The following is a 20,431-nucleotide window of genomic DNA, read 5'->3' as shown; positions in this document are numbered from 1 at the left end:
CCGACTGCCATCAGCTATGTAAAGGCTTTAAATGGCCACTTAAAGGAGCTGATAGTGGTTTATTTTAAAATATTGCAACCACGGGGTCTGGGCCCAAGATAGCAGCGCCTATAATTGGCAGTGGCCAAGAGGGGTTGCAGACTCTGGGGAAGCAGAGGGCAGGTGCAGGGCACCAGAAAATGGGGAGATCACCCTCAGCAACCCCCCCCTCCAATTCGAGAGGGAGAGGCAGAGGAGACAACCTATAGGATAGTGACCACAGCGGCAAACCAATGAGGGTCTATGAGGCCGAAGAACACAATGGTGGTGGTCTGTGGATGAGTCAAGGTAAGGAACCCACATAGGCTACAGTCAAGGGTCTCACACCAGGCTGTGGACTTCTGGAGACTGACTTGAAACAGGCTGAAACGGTACCAGGTAGCGAAACTGGGATGCAAGGGGATGCAGAGGCTTCCTAATTGTGTCAGAAGGTGCTTTCAGACTGCCTTGTAAAATGGAGTTAACCTGGCAATTTGCTCAGTTAGCACCCCACTCACAAAGCAGCTTAAAAGGATCCGACCCGGTCAGCTGGCTTCAAAATCAACCAGGTCCCTGCCCTACCTCGGAGGTAGTCAGGGAACCCAGTTAAACTTACCTAGGTCACATCCACCGGTGGCTTGAAAACAAAAATGGCTGACCCATTTATTTCTGTGTCATCAGTGCTTGTGCAAGGTTGTCACAGGGAAACCCTGGCTGAAATGTCTGCTGTGATTGGGGGGAGAGGGGTCATTGCCACGGGTGGGGGGGGGGGCCACAATTGGGGGAGTGAGGTCGCTGGCATAGGGTGGGGAGGTCGCTGCCGCGGTGGAAGGGGGGGAGGATGTCACTATCAGCAGAGGGCAGAGGGGTCGGCTGCCATGGGGGGGGGGGGAAGAGAGGAGACGTCAGCTGCTGCAAACATTTAAGGAGAATTAATTTTCAAATAATGCTTAACATTGAGCACAACAGGAAGTCCAAAGCATTTTGTGGCCTTGGCTATATTTAACCAAGGGGAGGGGTCGGCTGCCGTGGGGTGGGGGAGAGGGATCTGGGGGGTGATTGTCAGTGAGAGAGGCGGGGGAGGCTTACCAATAGTTCCCGAGCGTGAGCCACGTCACTTACCGCGTAATTGTGGTGGCGGGATCCCCCTTAAAACACTGGGTTGGCGATTTAATGGATCCATCCCCCTGCAGCTTAAAAGCATCTTTGCCCCACTAATCACACTTGGGTCTCAAGAGGGCTACCCAGGTGCTGCAGCTTAAAAGCACCTAGTGATTTGCGTCTGGAGCTCGGGTCGCTGATAGTTTGGACTGAAGGCTCTGTAGCTGCAGAAGCGCTGGAATCAAATCCATGGACGCAATAACTCTGGAGGGACTCTCGTTTGCTTCTCTTTCTCTGGCTGTCAGGGGCGCCAGGGCAATTTCTGCTGCTAGTGAATTTTTGTCTGCCTTACAGTAGGATAAAGGAAATAATATCATATTGTGTTTTATTACATGACATTAAAAACCTTGAATCTTGTAACAAAGACCACCACCAGGCAGATTAATGGACCATTAAGACCACTATTAATAGTAACCGCCTTGCTGTACACAAATAGTTGTGTCAAAAGTGGCATTGTCTTCGAGTTTTTGCCTTTGTAACACTTACAGAATTTAAATACAAAATTCCCTCTGTAAATATGGTTCTCAATTGTTCATAAATAATTAGTGGAAATATTTAAATGATTGTGATTTAGATTTTATTAGAAAAATATACATATCAGACATAAGCTTTAGCTGCTGTTTCAAAATAAAAATATACAATGTGGTTTCCTTCTTAAATATCTTTTAAACCCATTAAAGTTTTTGGTCTTGAGGGTGCATTATGTTACACAAGATTCCAACAAACAGTCAACCTCATAATAGTCATGTGGTTAATGGAGAAAATTTGGACAAATAGGGAAGTTTATCAAAATATAAGCAAATAATTCAATGTTTTACTGTTGGATATTAATTTTTGAAAAATGTTTCTATTCTACAAAATTAAGTTTCAATTTTAGCTTCCAACAATGCCTAAACCACATTTATTTAACAGACTAAAGTCTCCAATCCTAATCTTTGCAAGTTGTTCCTGAAAATATTCAACAAGAAGCCCTATAACATCCCGATTATTGCAAATTTGACAGAATCAACACACAAAACTTGATCCCACTGGGTATCACCCATCTTATTGGGAAAAGTGTTGTCCTGAACCCAAACCAGTTATTTTTAACACTGTATAAAGAAAGGCGATGGGTCAGTATACAGGAAGGAAATTGAAAACTTGACTGAATGGTGCACCAACAATAAACTTGCACACAATGTCACCAAAACCAATGAGCTGATTGTTGACTTCAGGAAGGAAAAAAGCAGAGGGGATCAGAGGTGGAGAGAGTGAGCAAATTTAAGTTCTTGGGAGTCACCATTTTGGAGGATATTTCCTAGACTCAACATACTAGTGGCATTGCGAAGAAAACACATCAGTGCCTTTACTTCCTCAGGAGCTTGTGGAGGTTTGGTACAACACTAGAAACCCTGGCAAATTTCTACAAATGTGTGGTGGAAATTGTGCTGACCTGCTACATCACAGTCTGGTATGGGGTCACCTATACCCTGAACCTAAAGCTCTCTGAAATTTAGTGGACACAGCCCAGGACATCACAGGCAAAACCCTCCCTACCATCAAGAACATATACAGGGAACATTGCCGTCGGAGGGCACCAGCAATCAAGGATCCACACCACCCAGCACTCTATTCACGCCACTTCCATCAGGAAAGAGGTCTAGGTGCCACAATATTCCCACCACTAAGTTCAGGAACAGCTGCTACCCCTCCACCATCAGACTCCTCAATGACAAACTCAATCAGAGACTCACTTATGGACTCTATTTGTGCACTTTATTGATTTTTTTAATTCTCGCTGTATTTCACAGTTTGCTTACATTCGTAGTCTGTTTACAGTTCTTTATTTGTTTACATGTACATGCTGGGTACAGTTTTTAATTGCACTACCAACAAGTGGGGAATCTGCCTCATCAGCAGGAAAAAGAATCTCAGGGTTGTAGGTGATGTCATGTCTGTATATGGAAATAGGGTCTAATATGTAATCGAGGCTCCCAACTCAAGATGGTTGTCATCATAGACGAGTATCAGCTGTGGTCAGTATAAACACAAACATCAAATTTAATATACACTGGTGGAGAATTCCTCTCGATGCCAAAGAAAACGAGTCACCTTTTTCAACCCCACTCAGGCAGACTCATGCTCTTATTATTTACAACCTCAGTTGCAAACACTTAGCCTTCATTTTTTTAACCTCCAAGCTACATCTATGAACCCTTTTCCCACCCTCTGATCCACACTGCTTTTCTTCCAATTCTAATCTTCATTCCCATCTCTCTAACTCATTTGCCAATTCCCTCCAGAGCTTGAACCCAAACCAGAACCACTTGCTTATTTCTTTCCTCTAACCTCCAACATTTGATCTGATTCTAATTACTCCCGTCTTTACCGAACTATAGTTGCTATTCTGCCTGACCTTGGGATCCTCTTTATTAATTAATAACTGATTCTGTGCCAGCTCCCATGTGAAGAATAATGAGATGCAATATTGAAGTACTTCCGATCTTAATATCCAGGAAGAGGGCAGATGCCCCACCATTTGTGAGTTGACTCACGGGATGGGAGCATATTGCTATTTCACTAAGTTAGTTAAATATTAAATTAATAGAAATCAATAACATCACATACAATCCTTCAAATGATTTCCCCTTGGTTTCAAGAGAGATAGCCATTCTCTATCCCCAACTAAGTCATGGATCCAATGAACCCCTTATAATGATAGGTATAGGTTATAATATGCACGTTTGCACTATGATTGCTGTGGCAAAACACCGAATTTTATCGACAATAAAGCCTGATTCCTGAAACCCTCAGTCTTTAGCCACTGTCAGATTCACAGATAATAGGTCTATTAGTCGTACTAATTACACTTTCATTCACAGAAATTTTATCTTTTGCCAGTACTTTCATTGATGCACAATTTTCTACTCTTGATCTGATATAGTCCTGCTCTTAAAATAGTCTTAGATACATAAGCATGTCATTTTTCATTAAATAATTAAACTGAGCCAAGATCTTTGATGACTTCATCACACATGATAACCCCAGATTCCCCAGTGAGTCCAATTTTTAGCCATTAACTTACCATCAATAAGAAAGCTTAGTCTCAATAGTTTCAAACATATTTGTTGTAAAATAATATAAACATTAAATTATGCAAATTCAGGTCAAAATCTGAATGAAATCAGGAAAGCTATTTTATTTTTAAATGTTTTTTTTCTAGTATAATGTTGTTACAGCGCCAGTGACCCGGGTTCAAATTTAGCACCGTCTGTAAGGAGTTTGTATAGTCTCCTCCTGTCTCTGTGGATTTCCTCCGGGCACTCCGGTTTTTGTCCCACTGTTCAAAACGTACCCAGGATTGTAGGTCAATTAGGTGGTACAGGCTCGTGGGCCAGAAGGGCCTGTTACTGGGCTGCATGTCTAAATTTAAATACTCAATAACTATTAAAAAAAATCTCTGAATACAACATAGGAATGATACCTTGATGTCATCTTAATCCTTTAGTTTGTACGTGCCTGCAGAATGGTCAAGCAACCTGCATTTTGAAGCTTTGCTCTCAATGACACTTTTGGCAACAGAAATATTGTGAGCAAGCCTTTTGACATTTAAGAGTTTTCGCAAATTCTCATTTCAGTACATTTACCTTAGCTGATAATATCAGCTGCTACAAAGCTCACTGCCTCATGTCATGTATTTGGACATAAACCAGACAAACCAAGTTTCACATTTTATTGCATACCCTCATCGAGGGATACATTAGCAAGCATTTAATATGATGCAAGGAATCATGGGATGGAATTGGCCAAAAAGCTTGGCAGAGAGGGAATTAAAAGGGAAAATATTGATATGAGCAGGAGGACCAGATGCTGACTCAAAAGCAAGAAATTATAGCAGACTGAGAACTCCTTTAAAATCTCCTGGCACTGAAAGTACATTTCTTTGATTTCAACAAATCCACTTTTCTGTCCTCATTTTACTACTAGATGGTACAGTTAAATTAATAAAATAGAATGCGACTAGATTTTCAATCATCTAAATTTCTTTGAATTGAAGGACCATTGAGTGTGTCTGCACAGTAAACCCCAATAGACAGGATCATTGAATGTGAGAGTCCATTTATTAACCAAGTTGTCAGTTTCAGCCTTATAGGAATGAGAAGGCACCAAAGTCAAATACTTCCCCTTGGGGTTGGCGTGTTCACATTGGGCTGGTTTCATTCACCACCCAGCAACCAGCCATCGAGCTGTGTTGATACTCGACTGAAGGGAGTTGCACACCTATTCTCTTTATATTGATTTGGGTGAGTCCTGTTGATATATTAATCACTGATGATCCCAGGCTCTTGGCTGCTTTGAAAGGACAAAGGAGCACATAAGCAGAAGAGCAAAATAACCTGTCTCACCAGGCATCTACTGCCTGGTAAGTAGAAGAATTTGCATGTCTCTCATCATCAGTCACCTCATACCCATAAGCTTAAATGGAAGGAAACCGTTCTCAATTCTACGAGACTTTAGAACAAATTAATGCTGAACTAACCCAAAGTGAAGCAGGATGGACAGTGCCATTCTCTAGTAAAAAAAAACGAGTTGCTGAGGAACCCAGCAGGTTAGACAGTATCTGAAGGCAGATAACATTGTGGGTGAAGACTCTGCACTTGTCCTGATGGAGGGTTTCGACCCTTGGCATCCACAGATGCTGCTTAACCAACTGAGTTCCTACAGCAGATTGTTTTTTTTGTTGCTTCTGATTCTAGTAACTGCGGTCTTTTGCCTGCCCATTTTCTCCTCTGAACTTAGATGCAAGAAAGGATTACCCATTCAGTTATCAACGTTGAGACCGATTTGTGCATTCTCTAAAAAGGAATCATTTAAAGGAATTACATTATGTTTGAAACTATGTTCAGATTGAAAATCACATCTCATAAAAAGTGTTGGTCAAATTCAGCCACGTAATGTAAACTTCCTGTGATAACCTTTATCTTAAACATCTGAAAGCTCAGGGCACATGAAGCAAGATGTTTAACTTGATGTTTTGCAGACATTGGTACATTTAAACATGCACACAGAAACAATCGGACCTCCTTTAAGAAAATTAGCTACTCCAAACTCTCAACGAGATTACATTTCACTGCAATCTTGTCAATTTAACAACAGAGGAATTGAATTGGAATTAAAAGTGACATTTTCACACATTTTTAAAATAAAGGAATACATTTCGTATTAGAAGTGGCACCATGGTCTCAAAAATCACACAAATCAAGAGAGCCAAGCTCTCTTTCCAGATATTACAATGGAAAATGGGCTGTACAGTGTGTCAGAATCCTCCTAAAGAGGGAAATCTGCCCAAATTTCAACAAACATCTTTGAGAACTGAACATCTTGTGCTGCATTTATTTTGTTTTCTTCTAGTTCTAGCAAGCAGTTTTCAGAATGTATTTTGTGTAAATGGCTACTTCTTAAATATTCCAGAGACCTTCAGTAAAAAAAATGCCATTTTACATACAGTATTGCAATCTTTATCTTTCAAGTCTGTCAAAATAACACAAGTGTTATCAGCATGTTTTACATGCTAAAACACATTCATAGAACCAAAATGATTTGGTATGCAGTAACATGTCCATTTTTGCAAAAGGGTGCAACCTTAATAAGCAGCCAGAGGAATTGGATTAGTTTCTTCATTGACATTAGAGACACTGTTTCAAATTAATTACCTTTTTGTTTCCTTCCCTTTCTTCTACCACGCTTTTCACCCCTTTTCTTTCCTCTGTCCTTTTTCTTGTTCTCAGACATGCTCTGTAGTTGAAAGCTAATCTTAGCACACACACAACAGACTGTCCTGTATGAAGACTGGCTTAAAACTTCCTTGTCCCTTATGTTTATTCAACACCCACTGTTGCACCTCCTACTACTAGATGACGTCTTTCAGTGGCTGCCTGGATGAGGGTTTCCCATCCAGCAAGCATCAACTAAACACTAAACTGAATATTTTAATTACCATTGGTTAGAGTTGCAGAGACAATTTTGAATAACTGTTGTAAAACTAACAAGATAAATGGATACATTTTCTTATCACATAAATTTTATTTTTAGTGTGATAAGTAGAACAAGCATATATATTCTTCAGATGTGTGGTTCAGAAACCCTATGGCACCTTGATGCATGAGCTGGACAGACAGTGGGACATCTTATGTTCAGTTTTGGTCGCCTAACTGCAGGAATGATATAAGATCAAAAGAGTGCAGAGGAGATTTACAACGTTGTTGTCAAGGCTTGAAAAACAGTTACAGGGGAAGGTTAAACAGGTTAGGACTTTATTTCCTGGAGCACAGAAGAATGAGGAGAAATTTGATTGAGGTATGCCAAGTTATGATGGGTATAGATCAAATAAATACAAGCAGGCTTTTTCCACTGAGATTGGGTGAGATAAAAAAATAAGTGGCCATGAGTTAAGAGAGAAAGGGGAAAGTTTAAAGGGAACTTTAGGGGGAAACTACACGCAGAGAGTAACAGGAGTGATGAATGAGCTGAATTGGTGAATGCAGGCTCAATTTTGACCTTTAAGAAAAATTTGAAGAGTTATATGGATGGGAGGGATATGGTCTGGGCAGGTCAATCGGAGTAGGTAGAAGAATAGTTTGGCACAGACTAGCAGGGCTGAAGGGCCTGTTTTGTCTGTGCAAACCATAGATCATGTGCTGTCATGTTCTATGGCTCACACCAATGATCATTTTTGCTGCATTCTTGACCATATAGGCTATACCTTAGCATAAGGAAAATATGCTTTACATAACCAATGCTGGCTTTAGTTGGGGAGAGGTGTGGGAGATAGAGCCAAAGATTGGGCATGGAGATGTGAGAGTCCAAGTATTGGGGACAGGGTTGGTGGGGGGGGGGGGGGGAGAAGAGTGGTCAAATGTGAGGATAGAAGTGGTCAAAAATTGGTTTAAGAGGAGCAGTGGCTTGGAACCCTATTGGTTTGACACCATGAGAGGTAGAAGAGGGTGCTGATCAGCCCCTTAGGGTATCAACAGGCTGGAAGTGTGGGTTGGCCCTCAGCATTAGGAAGGAGAATGGAAAGATGAGAGGATTGGCTTTGTACAGCTATGGGGAATGGTTGACCAAAAGATAAAAATGTTACTATAGCCACTTTCACACTGGAAACTTGTCCTAGTAATTAACGGCCAATATACAGGTTAGGGGTCCAGTGGAAACACTCCTTAATTGTCTCGCAGGCATCAAATCATGGTGTAGATGGACTGCCTGAGTAGGTAGTATCATCTCCAGGATTATCAGATGCCTGTGTGCCAATTAACCCAATGTGAAAGGGATATGGACTATCCAGGAACAAGGTAGTCACATGTTGATGACATGTTTTGCATGAGTGCAAGACTGTGAAGGAAACAAAAGATTAAAAGGGTATAAACTTTTATTCAATTTTCTAAATCCTGATCAATGTATTATGATCTTGTATTTAAACAAAATTAATCACCACAGTATAAAACAATTTATAAAGGACCGTGGGAATGTGGTAGTGGCAATAAAACACATAGCTATACAATTTATAAAGACCAGGGGAAAGTCAGGGATGAAATGCACACATCTAGAGATGGCGAACCTGCCCTCCCCAAATTCTGTACAGCAAAGAAAGGGCTGTATGCCTGGAGCACTCTTGGAGGGGATTCTCTGTAGCATCGATTCAGGAAGGGCAGGTCCGCCATCGCTAGATACATGTATTTCAACCCCAACTTTCCCATGGTCTTTATAAATTGTGTGGCTATGTGTTTTATACCACTTTTCCCACAGTCTTTTTTAAATTTATAAAGGTTTATATAGGTCAGAACAACAAGGGCTGAAGGGCCAATACTGTGCTGTACACAATGCATAATTATGGTACAATTAGGCAAGATTAAATTTGTTTAAATACATGATCATAAATTGCGGATGCGTCACTCAGACCCACCGGTGAAGGATTGGTGCCCCTCTCCCCAGGGATACCTGATGGTGAATGTAAAAGGACCCAGAGAACTGGTTAACAGTGGTCCAGTGTGAATGACAAAAACACCACCTTTAACCAGATCATTGACTGGCCAATCTACAGGTTAACCAGTGTGAAAAGGGCTATTGACACTTAAATTTTCAGGAGTCTCATTCTATTAACACCTACTTGTCCCAAAAAAGCCCAATAATGGTTGCCCCTGAGATAACTTCATTTAAATCCCTCCACAATACATAAAAAATATTATTTCACAAAGAATGGTCTCACCCCGTGCACAACCGCATCAGACAAAGTTGAATCATCCCACAAAGCTTGTTAATGATTTTCCCAGAGTGATGCAGAATAACCTCATCATTATCGTGCTCTGACAAGTAGTTTATTTTCTAACATAAACTGATGAAATGAACAATATTGAGTAATTGGATTTCCAGGCATTTCAGAAGGTGGTTTCAACTGGTTTAGTTAAATTCTCATGAGAAATGAATATCAAAGACCAACCAAAAGGACATTCAAATATTTCCAATTCTATCAGTGAGGCCACAGAAAAAACCCTTGAGGTTTTTCTAAATGCAGTCCATGTAAGCAAAAACTACAGAAATAAATTTGAAGTTCTTGTGAAGTATCAAAATTACACCACTAGTTTATTTTAAGAACATTTCAAGAAGATGAAAGAATGCAGCCTGAATAAAAGACTCATCAACAGACATTTCAGTGCAGCATTGAATGAGGCAGAGGTAAAAAGACATATATATTGTCTGATGAGCTTTCCATGTAGAATACAGGGATGGAATCTATGGTTACTGGACAGATACTACTGCAAGAAAATGTTTGCAGCACCAAGATGGGTCTCTCTGATGTCTTCTGAGGTTTATTATAAAATATACAAGGTTTATATTTTTTTCCGCCCCCCCCCCCCCCCACCCGCCCCATTAACAATGGAAATGTTGACAAGCATGCAACATGAAACACTATATGAAGGCTCAAAAATGTAGTTTAATCCATGAATAAATGGATCCATTATTTATTTTTTTAACTGAATTGCCAGAAGAGGTAGTGGCGAGTATGACAGTTACTGCATTTCCCATCTTCCTGAGCATCACCACTGGAGACGGTGACTTTTTCACCAGCCAGGCCCCAGCTTGGTGTGTGTGCAGCAGTTGGATCAGCTGCACTGCAGGAGCTCTGCAAGAACGCTCACAACTGACTGCAGAGACACTGACTTCATTGACCCTGGACTCCTGCTAACATAGATAAATTAATAGAAAATTATTGATCAAATCTGAAGAGTTCTCAAATATGACAAACTATAAAGTAGCAGAATAAGTTGAAGAACACTTTACAAGCTGAGCAAGGCCTTCTGTGAAAGGACTCTTCACTTACTGTCTTTTAACAGGCCCGCGTTACTAGTCTGTCTGATATTTCTATTGCTCTTCCTTGAACTTATTCTTCCTCTGACAAAATGAACAGAGAATAAAAATAACAAAACTGATAAACCAATCAAAGTGAGGCCATCAGCACAGTAATTCCCATAATCCCAGTAACTTCAGTTGAATGCCCTATAAGTTAATATTGCAATGATTGAACCAACCCCATGGAGTTTCATTCAATGGTTGACTACTGGGCAGCCATCTTGGCTCATCCAGTTAAATCATTTTAGGTTTGTGATATCACCAATGTGTCTATGTACATAGGTACAGATGGTCGTGTAGGATGACTGTGATTGGCTGAGAGTGTAGCCACACCTACTGGCAGGTCTTAAAGGATTGCTCCTAGCCAGACCAGGTCATTCTGGACTGGTCGACCTACTTGTCTTTTAGTTAATAAAAGCCTTGGTTTGGATCAACAAATCTTTGGCTCTTTCGACGCGCACTACAAGGTTCTATTTAATTCTCTAGGTGGGTTCACAAGCTACCTTTTTAGCTCTGCCTGACTGCTCAATGACGTCAGTAACTAAAACGGAAGTCAGTGTTCACAGTTAGTGGTTAATCCCGTTCCTCTATTTAAAAGCCCCATCGTTTCAAACTACCACAATGCAGCTAAATGACAGCTTGAGTCACAAGTTTGGTGATTTATTATAAGTCTTCAACATACATTTAAAATATCTTAGTAGTAAATAAATGAGTTAGAATTCCATTTTATGTATATATTATCAAACCATTTCTAATGTTCTTTAATTTTTAAAAAAGTATCTACTTTCTCTCAAAAAGCGTGACAAAAGGCAAAAGGATATTCATTGAAGCAACATCAAGATAATTTTCTGGAATTAAACTAATAATTTTTAAAATATATATCCATAAATAGGGTGTTGTTGCTTATTTAAGCCCTCTGTGTAGCATCATACTATACATTAATTTATTGAATTTGAAATATGATTAAGACCCACCCCAGTCACAAAACGTCTGAGAGGATTTCCTTCGAATCCTGTAAGTGAATTATTGCCACTACTCTCAGATAAAATTTAGATGGTCGTAAAATTTGTAGTACAATTTCAATGAAACAATAAATTTCATGATTTGTTCATGACAGTAAATTTTGATTCTGATGACTGTTTCCTTGAAAGAACAATTAGTAAAACCATTAGAACAACCACATTCTTGCTCTTTGCGAAGATACCAAACATAGTACAAATTGTTTCTTCGAGGAAACTTGCGGGGATTTTATTCTGCCTGTAATTTACAATATTTAACACTTACAAAACTGATTATGCTCATCAAGCTTTGCATTCAATTCATGCCAAATGTTATTGGGAAGAGTCTGAGGGGAAAATTGACAAAATTATCTGGCTTAGATTAAGTACTTAAAAAAGGATAGTGAATCATGATAGTGAATTGTGGTACAGAGTTGGCAGGAAGATCCCCTTTGGTCTGAACAGACGTTTAAGCAACCAATTACAAAATCTCCAGAAAATAACATCATGATCACTCTAAAGGCAGGTTAACAGTGGTCTGATGAAAATTTTGTTTGAGCACCTGCTGGAAAACAATTGAACCTTCATACACTCTTCCATGCGATACCTGCTAAGCAAATCAGCATTGGGCTGGGACATAGGAGTGGGTTGCAAAGAGTAGGCCCCGGTTTGGGAGGTTAAAGTCTTGGGATTGGTGTTATCTCATGAAGATCGATACATGCATGAGCTGACAGTGGAATTGAGAAGTTGGACATTCAAAGGAGGATAGTTGTTGGGACAATCAATCTGTGCTCATCTGGGTAAAAAGTTCAGTAACTGGACGGCAGATAGTCAGATCAATAGGTTGCGGGTGGGGGCTATTGTTGGCATATCAGTGGGATCGGCTGAGAGTCATGATCTTATGCTGGGGAGGAGAGTGGGGTGGTGAGCGCATAGGGTGAAGATGTAGACCAATCCAGGTAAAAAAATCAATGAAGCCAGTCTTCCTGTCCAGCACCAGATTGTAGTATAAACTCACCAAACGCTAGAGAAACTCAGCTGGACTTTTCAGCAAAGATATATTGTTGATATTTCAGGCCTGAGCCCTTCTTCAAGGAATAAGCAGAATGAGCCATAAACAAGAAATCTCAGAAAGTCTCAGAATTCAGACGATGCTGGCCGGGGGGATGAATCCAGACCAACAAAAGGTGTTAATTAGATATGATAAGCAGCGAGGTAAGAATTTATCATGATGGTGCAAAAGGAGACAGGGAAGGGAGAGAGAACTTGGGGAAGGCGACGGGGGAACAAGTAAAGGGGGGGGGGGGTTTAATGAAAGGTATCAGTTTGGCAGTGCATGAGTCTATGAACAGACATGGCAGCAAGGGAATGTGATGGGGAATTGAAATAGGTGGCCACTGAGAGATCCGCACTCTTGCGACAGGCAGAGCTATGGTGCTCAGTTGAGTGATCTCCCAGTCTGCATCCAGACCACAATGAGAACACCGGATGTAGTAGGCGACCCCTGTAGATTCACAACTGCAATGTTGTTTCACTTGGAAGACCTGTTTGGGCCCCGAATAGTACTGAGGGAGGAGATGCAGGTGCAAGTGGATGATTGGTGGGGAGGAAGGAGTGGACAAGAGAGTCTCAGAGAGAGCAGTCCCTGTGGAAGGTGGAGAGGGGAATGTGTCTAGGGGTGAGATCATGTAGTACACACATGTCAAACTCTGGCCCGAGGGCCAAATTTGGCCCGCAATACAATGATATTTGGCCCACAAGATCATATTAAATATATATTAGAGTTGGCCCGCTGGCCCCCGCGCAAGTAGAGCACGTGCACAGCAGCAGGCACCACCATAGTAGTTTTTAGCACTTCCACAGCAGGCACAGCAGTACACCGATATAGTTAACGGGAAAGTTAGTTAGATATTCACAGCGGCGCTGATACAACGGACCCGCCGCCTAGCTCCGACGGACCCGCCGCCTAGCTCCGACGGACCCGCCGCCTAGCTCCGACGGACCCGCCGCCTAGCTCCGACGAACCCGCCGCCTAGCTCCGACGGACCCGCCGCCTAGCTCCATGTGGCTGGACGTGGTGGGCCACCTCCGTGTCTTCTTGAGCTTCATCTGTGGGCGGGTGCTGCTGGGCATCGGACTTTCCGCTGGGGTGGAGGTCGCGGATGAGTTCTACCGCTCTCATGGAATTCCCGGTGAGATGGCGAGACCAGCGGGGACTCCTTGGGTTGTTGGCGGCGGTTGCAGCAGGCGGAGGCGGGGGCGGAGGAGGGAGAGGGGGCGGGGGGGGGGATGCCGCTCGGGTTTGCTGGCTGGGCTGGGGAAGGCTCCCTGCAGACCTCCGCTCCCTGGCATGCTTCTCGGCAACGTGCAATCCTTGGCTTAAAGGCTAGAGAGAAATATTATTTATTGAAAATTTTATTTCTTATTTGTTAATGCTTCTTATGGAAAGAGTTTAACCAAAACTATTATTAAACATTTATTTTAATAAGAAAAAGTTTAACATTACATATGTTGAGCGAAAACATGCAGATGTTGTTGAAAATTTTCAATATTTAGTTCGGCCCTCGACTTAGTCCAAGTTTTTAATTTTGGCCCTCGGTGAATTTGAGTTTGACACCCCTGATGTAGTAGGTGGTAGAAAATGCTGAGGAGGATGTGTTGGATGCAGAGGCTGGTGGGGTTGTGGGTGAGGAAAAGAGGAATCCTGTCCTTGTTGCATCTTGTTCAATCACCTCTCGTTATGAAGCAGTGGAGCAGACATCACAGATGCTTTGAAAGGCTTTCTGAATGAGTGCGTCTTGGACAATGTGGGTCAAATATAGATGACGTTATAGAACTGATATCCAAGCACACCTTGCACTTTCAGGATGTAAGTGTCTGTCTTTCTCCATGTTTTAATGCACTGAAGGTTTGGAAAGAAAATCATGGACTTAACAATCACATATTAAGCCTCTGAGTTTTACTTATGATTGAGTTCATTGGAATTGATTCAAATTGAGAATAAAAATAACACATGATCCAGTTTCTCAGCATAAGTTTGACAAAGGGAAAACAGCAGTAAACATGAGGCATGGCTCAACAAAGATATTCTAATCAGAGATAAGTATTCCATGGATAATAGAAGTAGATTAAAAGGATTTGATGATTAAATACTGGTGACCTTCATATGATCCACTTTTGAATAGTTTTGTTAATGTGAGATAAAAAGATTTCAAATCAAAGTCAAATTTAAATAATATTTATGCCAAACTTTTTTCTCACCGATGTTGACACTGTAACCTTCTCTAAGGACATACAAATAATAGACACTAATTAAATTATCTTTGTGGGAATAAACAACTCCTACAGATCGTGGGTGCTTTCATGGAAGTGCATGTTTGTGCAGAATGTTAACCACAGGTGCAGAAGATCTGCAGAACCACTTTACTGTGGCCTTTTCTTAAAGGCATCAACAAAGTGAACATCAGATCATCTTTTCAATATAATTTATTTATTCAAGTCGTAGTATTCTTAACGTCCAATGGCCAACAGCCCACGAAGCAATCTTTTGAATGCATATTTTTATACACTCTGATGTTCATGCCATCCAGAAACTAAGATAACTCATTCAATAGTTGCGTTATCATCCAGTTTTCATCCCTTTAACACATGTCTGTGCTAGTAGAAATTTTATTATTGAACTGGACTAAAATTTTTCATTTATGACATTTTGTTTGTCTACAAGCCAAGCAGTTGAGATTTCCCTAAATAATCTAATTAACAGTAACATTTATTTTATATATACAAGTCACAAATGGACTGGTACATACTGTACTTTCATGACTGACCAAACTCCAAAATAATACACCTTCTATTATGGGATTACAAGCAGCTTAGACTCACGCCTAAACTAATTATTACAGATTTTAATGGGAAAATACCAAGCACTAGAATATACATTAAGAAAGTTCACTTTCTCCTGAAGCGTTAAAACTAAGGGTAAAAGGGATGTAATCTGATTTGCATTTTTCATCATAATGTTAACATCAATTAGGCAATATTTTTTATCTGCACACATGCCGTCAGCATGCATGACATGGCATCCACTGATAAACTGAAATCAAAGACTTGCCCTGCCACAAAAAAAATGCTTCTTGCATTAAAAAAAATGCTTCCACCCTTAAAAAGCAAGCAAGGACATGTGTACGGATACAAACTGCTTATTAAATTCTCCCACAGCTGAACTTTGCCCAATCACTAAGAACTTCAATTAAACTGAATACAGATACTAATGCACCGTGTAGGTGGCACAGAAACTTCATAATAGGTTTCAGCTTCGTTCTCACGCTCTACAAGATGCAGTTTCTAGAATCAGAATTTATCGTCATGAACAAGGCATGAAATTTGATGTTTTGCTGCAGCGTCGTAGAGCAAATATTCATATTATAAACTATCTTACAACATTACTTTAAACAGAAAAAATAAAAATAGTAGAGCATGAAAAGGGAGTGTCTTTGGTTCATTGATTATTCAGGAATCTGATGTCCTTGTGCCATTGAATGCTAATCTTTAGGCTTCTGTGCCTTCCCCCCCCCCACCCCACCCCCATGGCAGCAGAGTGAAGAGGGCGTGGCCTGGGTGGTGGGGTATTTGCAAAAGAGGCTGCTTTTTCAAGACACCGCCTCATGTAGATGTCCTTAATGGAGTGAAGTCTTATGCCTGTGATGTTGCGGGCTGAGTTAACAACTCTCTGGAATTTATTCTTGTCTTAGAGTTGGCACCTCCAAACCAGGCAGTGAGGCAACCAGCCAGGTACACCTGTAAAAGTTTGAGAGTTTTTGGTGACCTACTGAATCTTCTCAAACACCTCACAAAGTATAAATGCTGGCAAGCCTTCTTTGTGATTGCACCAACGTTGAAGCTCCAGAACAGATCCTCGGTGATGTTGAAGCTCTTGACTCTCCCTACTACAGAGCCCTCGATGAGGTCTGGGTCGTGTTCCCCTGACTTCTTTCTGAAGACCGCAATCATCTCCTTGGTTTTGCTAACATTGAGCACAAGGTTGTCGTCATTATACCATTCAACAAGCTGATCTATCTCCCTCCTATAGGCTTCCTCATTGCCATTTGTGAATCTGCTGACAACTGTGGTGTCATCAGCAGATTTGTAGATAGCATTGGAAATTGTGCCTTGCTCCACAGTTATGGGGGTATAATGAGTAGAGCAGTGGGTTAAGCACGCATCCTTGGAGTGCACCCGTGCTGAAAATCAGTGAGGAGGAGACCTTGTTTCCAATTTGTATTGACTGTGGGTCTTCCAATGAGAAAGTCAAGTATCCAGTTGCAGAGGAGGGTACAGTGGCCTGGAGTTTGTAGCTTCTTGACCAGCACTGAAGGAATAATGGTATTGAAGGCCGAGCTGTGGTCTATGAAAAGAAGCCATATGTATGAGTTGTTGTTCCAGAGCTGAGTGGAGAGCCAACGATATTGCATCTGCTGCGGAGCGATCGTGACGATAGGCGAATTGCAGTGGGTCTAGATTTTTGTTTAGGCATCTGTTAATTCTGGCCACGACCAGCCTCTCAAAGCATTTTATCACAGTAGAAGTTAATGTTACTGGATGGTAGCCATTGAGACAACTCACACTCCTTTTCTGGGATGATTGATGCCCTTTTCAAGCAGGTGGGTGAATCAATTACTTTTAACTGAAACATTACTTTTAAAGATAGGGAACTGGTTTTTTTGGTGATTAATGGTTAGACAAGGAACTTGGACCATCTTTCACTCTCCACTGAAATTATTTACTTCTTGCGTACAAGCAGGACTTCAAGAAGAGATTTACTGACTACCTTGAAGAGAAATAAAATGATACATTTTTTCCCCACACATGATTTTTTTTTTAAATTCATCGATGTTGTGAAGTATTTTAGACCTTTACCTTTCAATATATATCAAACTGTTATCTATTCCATTGAAAAATTTGATATAAAAATGTAATCTGGACAGAGTACATATCCTCTGATGTATTTTTAGAATATTTTGTTGTGACATAAAAAAAAAGCACAGACTGGGTTAGTTGCAAGCCGGATTAAGCAGTAACAAACATAGCTCTTTAGCAGTCCAAATTTCTCCTCAATTTTGATATGCCTTAATTCTGCCTTACACAAATTTCAGGACAGCATCACATGTCTAACTTTAAAGTTTATAATAATTAAAATAAAATATTTAGTATAACTATTAGACCTTCACATTTTCAAAGAAGAATTTGCAAGAACTTGGTGGTTTTTAAACCCATGTTAAAAGTAGAGAGAAGACACTGTTTTTGTACAGGACATTCGCTTAATTTCTCTGTGATGTTGAAATTGGTGGCTTGCTCTATTTTATTATTCAGAGTTGGTACTGATCTTGCCAGGGCCAAGACCATGAAAACTGTCAATTTCCAATTAGATGATAGAGCAAACTCCATTGAAGTAAGTACCTATCTGATAGCTGAAGTCTCCACTCATTCATCAACCAGCATACAAGTTTCAGTAAATACTCCATAATGTTTGCAACAAATATTTTTTTTTCCTTTATTTGCCCCTGTTCACACAGTTTTAAATTTGTAATCAAACAATTCACATGTAATTAAAGTATACATTCCAGGTTTTATTCAATGTTAATTATATACATTTTGGTTTGACTCTGTAGAAATTACAGCACTTTTTACACACAGTTCTCCCATTTCATGGATTCCTGATGTTTGGGACATTTGGCTTCACAGGTGTTTCTGATTACTCAGGTATGTTTAATTGCTTCATTGGTACAGGCAGAAGAGAGCAAGGCTTGCTTCTCAGCTTTTGGTCACCTTTCGTCAGGAATTGCTCTTTTTTAACACGAGGACCAGAATTATGCTAATGAAAGCCAAAGAAGCTATTATGGGGCTGAAAAACAAGAATAAATCAATAAAAGACATCACCCAAACCTTAGGATAACCAACATCAACAGTTTGTAGTCTCATTAAGAAGAAAGAGAGTACTGGTGAGCTCAGTAACTGCCAAGGGACTGGATTTCCAAGGAAGACCTCCACTGCAGAAGACAGAAGAATTCTCATCATAATGAAGAAAAATCCCCAAACACATGTCCGACAGATCAGAAACACTCTTCTGGAGGCAGTTGTGGACGTGTCAATGACTGCTGGCCACAGAAGACTTCATGAACACAAATGCAGAGGTTACACGGCAAGATGCAAAGGGTGGTATGCTTTGTATCTTGGGTATTTCCTTTATGTCTCCATACTTTGCTCTTGCCATCACTTTGTAGCAGGTTAATCGGGGTCTCATTTGTACAGAAGACCTTTTTCCAGAATTCTTGGCAAACTAATTTGACCATCCTTTCTGTGGCTGACTAGTGGAGGGTTGCATTTGCAGTGTAGCTTCTGTATTTCTGTGGCCAGTAGTCATTGACACATCCACAACTGCCTCCAGAATAGTGTTTCTGATCTGTTGGACATGCGTTTGGGGATTTTTCTTCATTATGATGAGAATTCTTCTGTCACCAGCAGCAAAGGTGTTCCACGGAAAACGATTAATGAGCTCAGCAGCACGTTCTTTCTTTTTAATGATGTTCCAAACTCTTCGTAATCCAAAGGTTTGGGCAATGTCCCTTACTGTTTTATTGTTGTTTTCCGGCCTTATAATGGCTTCTTTGACTTGCATTGGCACAACTCAAGTCCTCATGTTGAAAAAGTGGCAATTACCGACTCCAAAGGTGATCAAAACTTAGAAGCAAGCCTAGTTCTCCAATACCTACACCAATGAAGCAATTAAACATACACGAGAAATCACAAACACCTGTGAAGCCTAATGTCTCAAACATTATGGTGCCCTGAAATGAGGGGACTCTGTATAAAGAGTGTTGTAATTTCTACATGGTCAAACCAAAATGTATATAAATAAACTTTAATAAAATCCTGAATGTGCGCTTTAATTATGTGTGAATTGTTTGATTACAAATTAAAACTGTGGGACCAGGAAAAATAATAGAAAAAAAGTCTTTGTCCCAAACATTTTGGAGGGCATTGTAGATGTGCAAATATTTTAACATTAAACTGGGATTATTTTATATTTTTCGGCTTTTTCATATCAAAATAATTATCTCTATCGTAACCTTCAATGCTGCATTTCAGATATTATTGTGACAAACTGCATCATTCCATTGTCCAGCTGGCATCCATAGTTGTGAGCCTCCGCAGGATCGGGAGTTCCCGGTGGCTGGGGGGATGCAAAGAATTTTGGGAGGTGTGTGACTTCAGATAGTGATAGCACGACAACTGTAAGTAGAGGTGCTATTCACCTTTTTACAGTGGTGGACAGATTTACAAGGTGGCCAGAGGTTGTTCTGCTCTTGGACACTGTAAGGTAAAACATCATGAGATGGGAATGTGTAGGGAGTTACCCTGTACAAGGCAGTAACAAGAAGGGGAGGTGTCCTTGTACTCCTGTTAGGTAAAACATCATGAGATGGGAATGTACAGGGCTGTAACAAGATGTAAATGCATCCTTGTACTTACAAGATAAGAGAGACATTGATGGATTGAGAGGCAGGAAGCTAGCAGGGAAAGGATAGCAACAGTTTTAGTCATTGGACAAGTAATGATATGATGATGTTCTAAGCATGTATCCAAGGGTATAAAAAATCACCATTTTGCTGATAACGGCAGAATGCATTCTCCGACTAACTTTGTTAGTCGCAAGTGTTACAATCCGGTAATAAAGAACAAAGAACCCTGATTTCGACTCAGCCTGGTGTTTGTCTCACTCATTCATGAACAAAGCAGACCTAACAACACCTCCACCACAGTTTGTGCGTGAGCCGTCATCACTCATTGGATAGCCTGTTTTGGTTTAC

The 20,431-nt window shown here is 40.6% G+C and overlaps 1 protein-coding gene across 3 annotated transcripts in view; it reads right to left on the bottom strand.

Annotated features, from left to right (window-relative positions):
* Nucleotides 1-20,431, bottom strand: part of LOC138743366 (pro-neuregulin-2, membrane-bound isoform-like) — a 254,101-nt gene that overhangs the window by 116,068 nt on the left and 117,602 nt on the right. For 2 of the 3 annotated variants that reach the window (XM_069898620.1, XM_069898621.1), the window contains exon 1: nucleotides 6,873-6,993. The exons of the other annotated variant lie outside the window; for it this stretch is intronic. In XM_069898620.1, coding sequence (XP_069754721.1) covers nucleotides 6,873-6,951 — 79 coding nt within the window. In that variant the 5' untranslated portion in view covers nucleotides 6,952-6,993. Of the gene's footprint in view, nucleotides 1-6,872; nucleotides 6,994-20,431 lie in introns of those variants that run through there. 3 annotated transcript variants of the gene reach the window in all.

The sequence above is a fragment of the Narcine bancroftii genome, chromosome 9, assembly GCF_036971445.1.
Source record: "Narcine bancroftii isolate sNarBan1 chromosome 9, sNarBan1.hap1, whole genome shotgun sequence".
In the NCBI taxonomy this organism is placed as follows: Eukaryota; Metazoa; Chordata; class Chondrichthyes; order Torpediniformes; family Narcinidae; genus Narcine; species Narcine bancroftii.
Note: the sequence above shows the minus strand (reverse complement) of the source record. Positions and strands in the feature narration are given on the sequence as shown.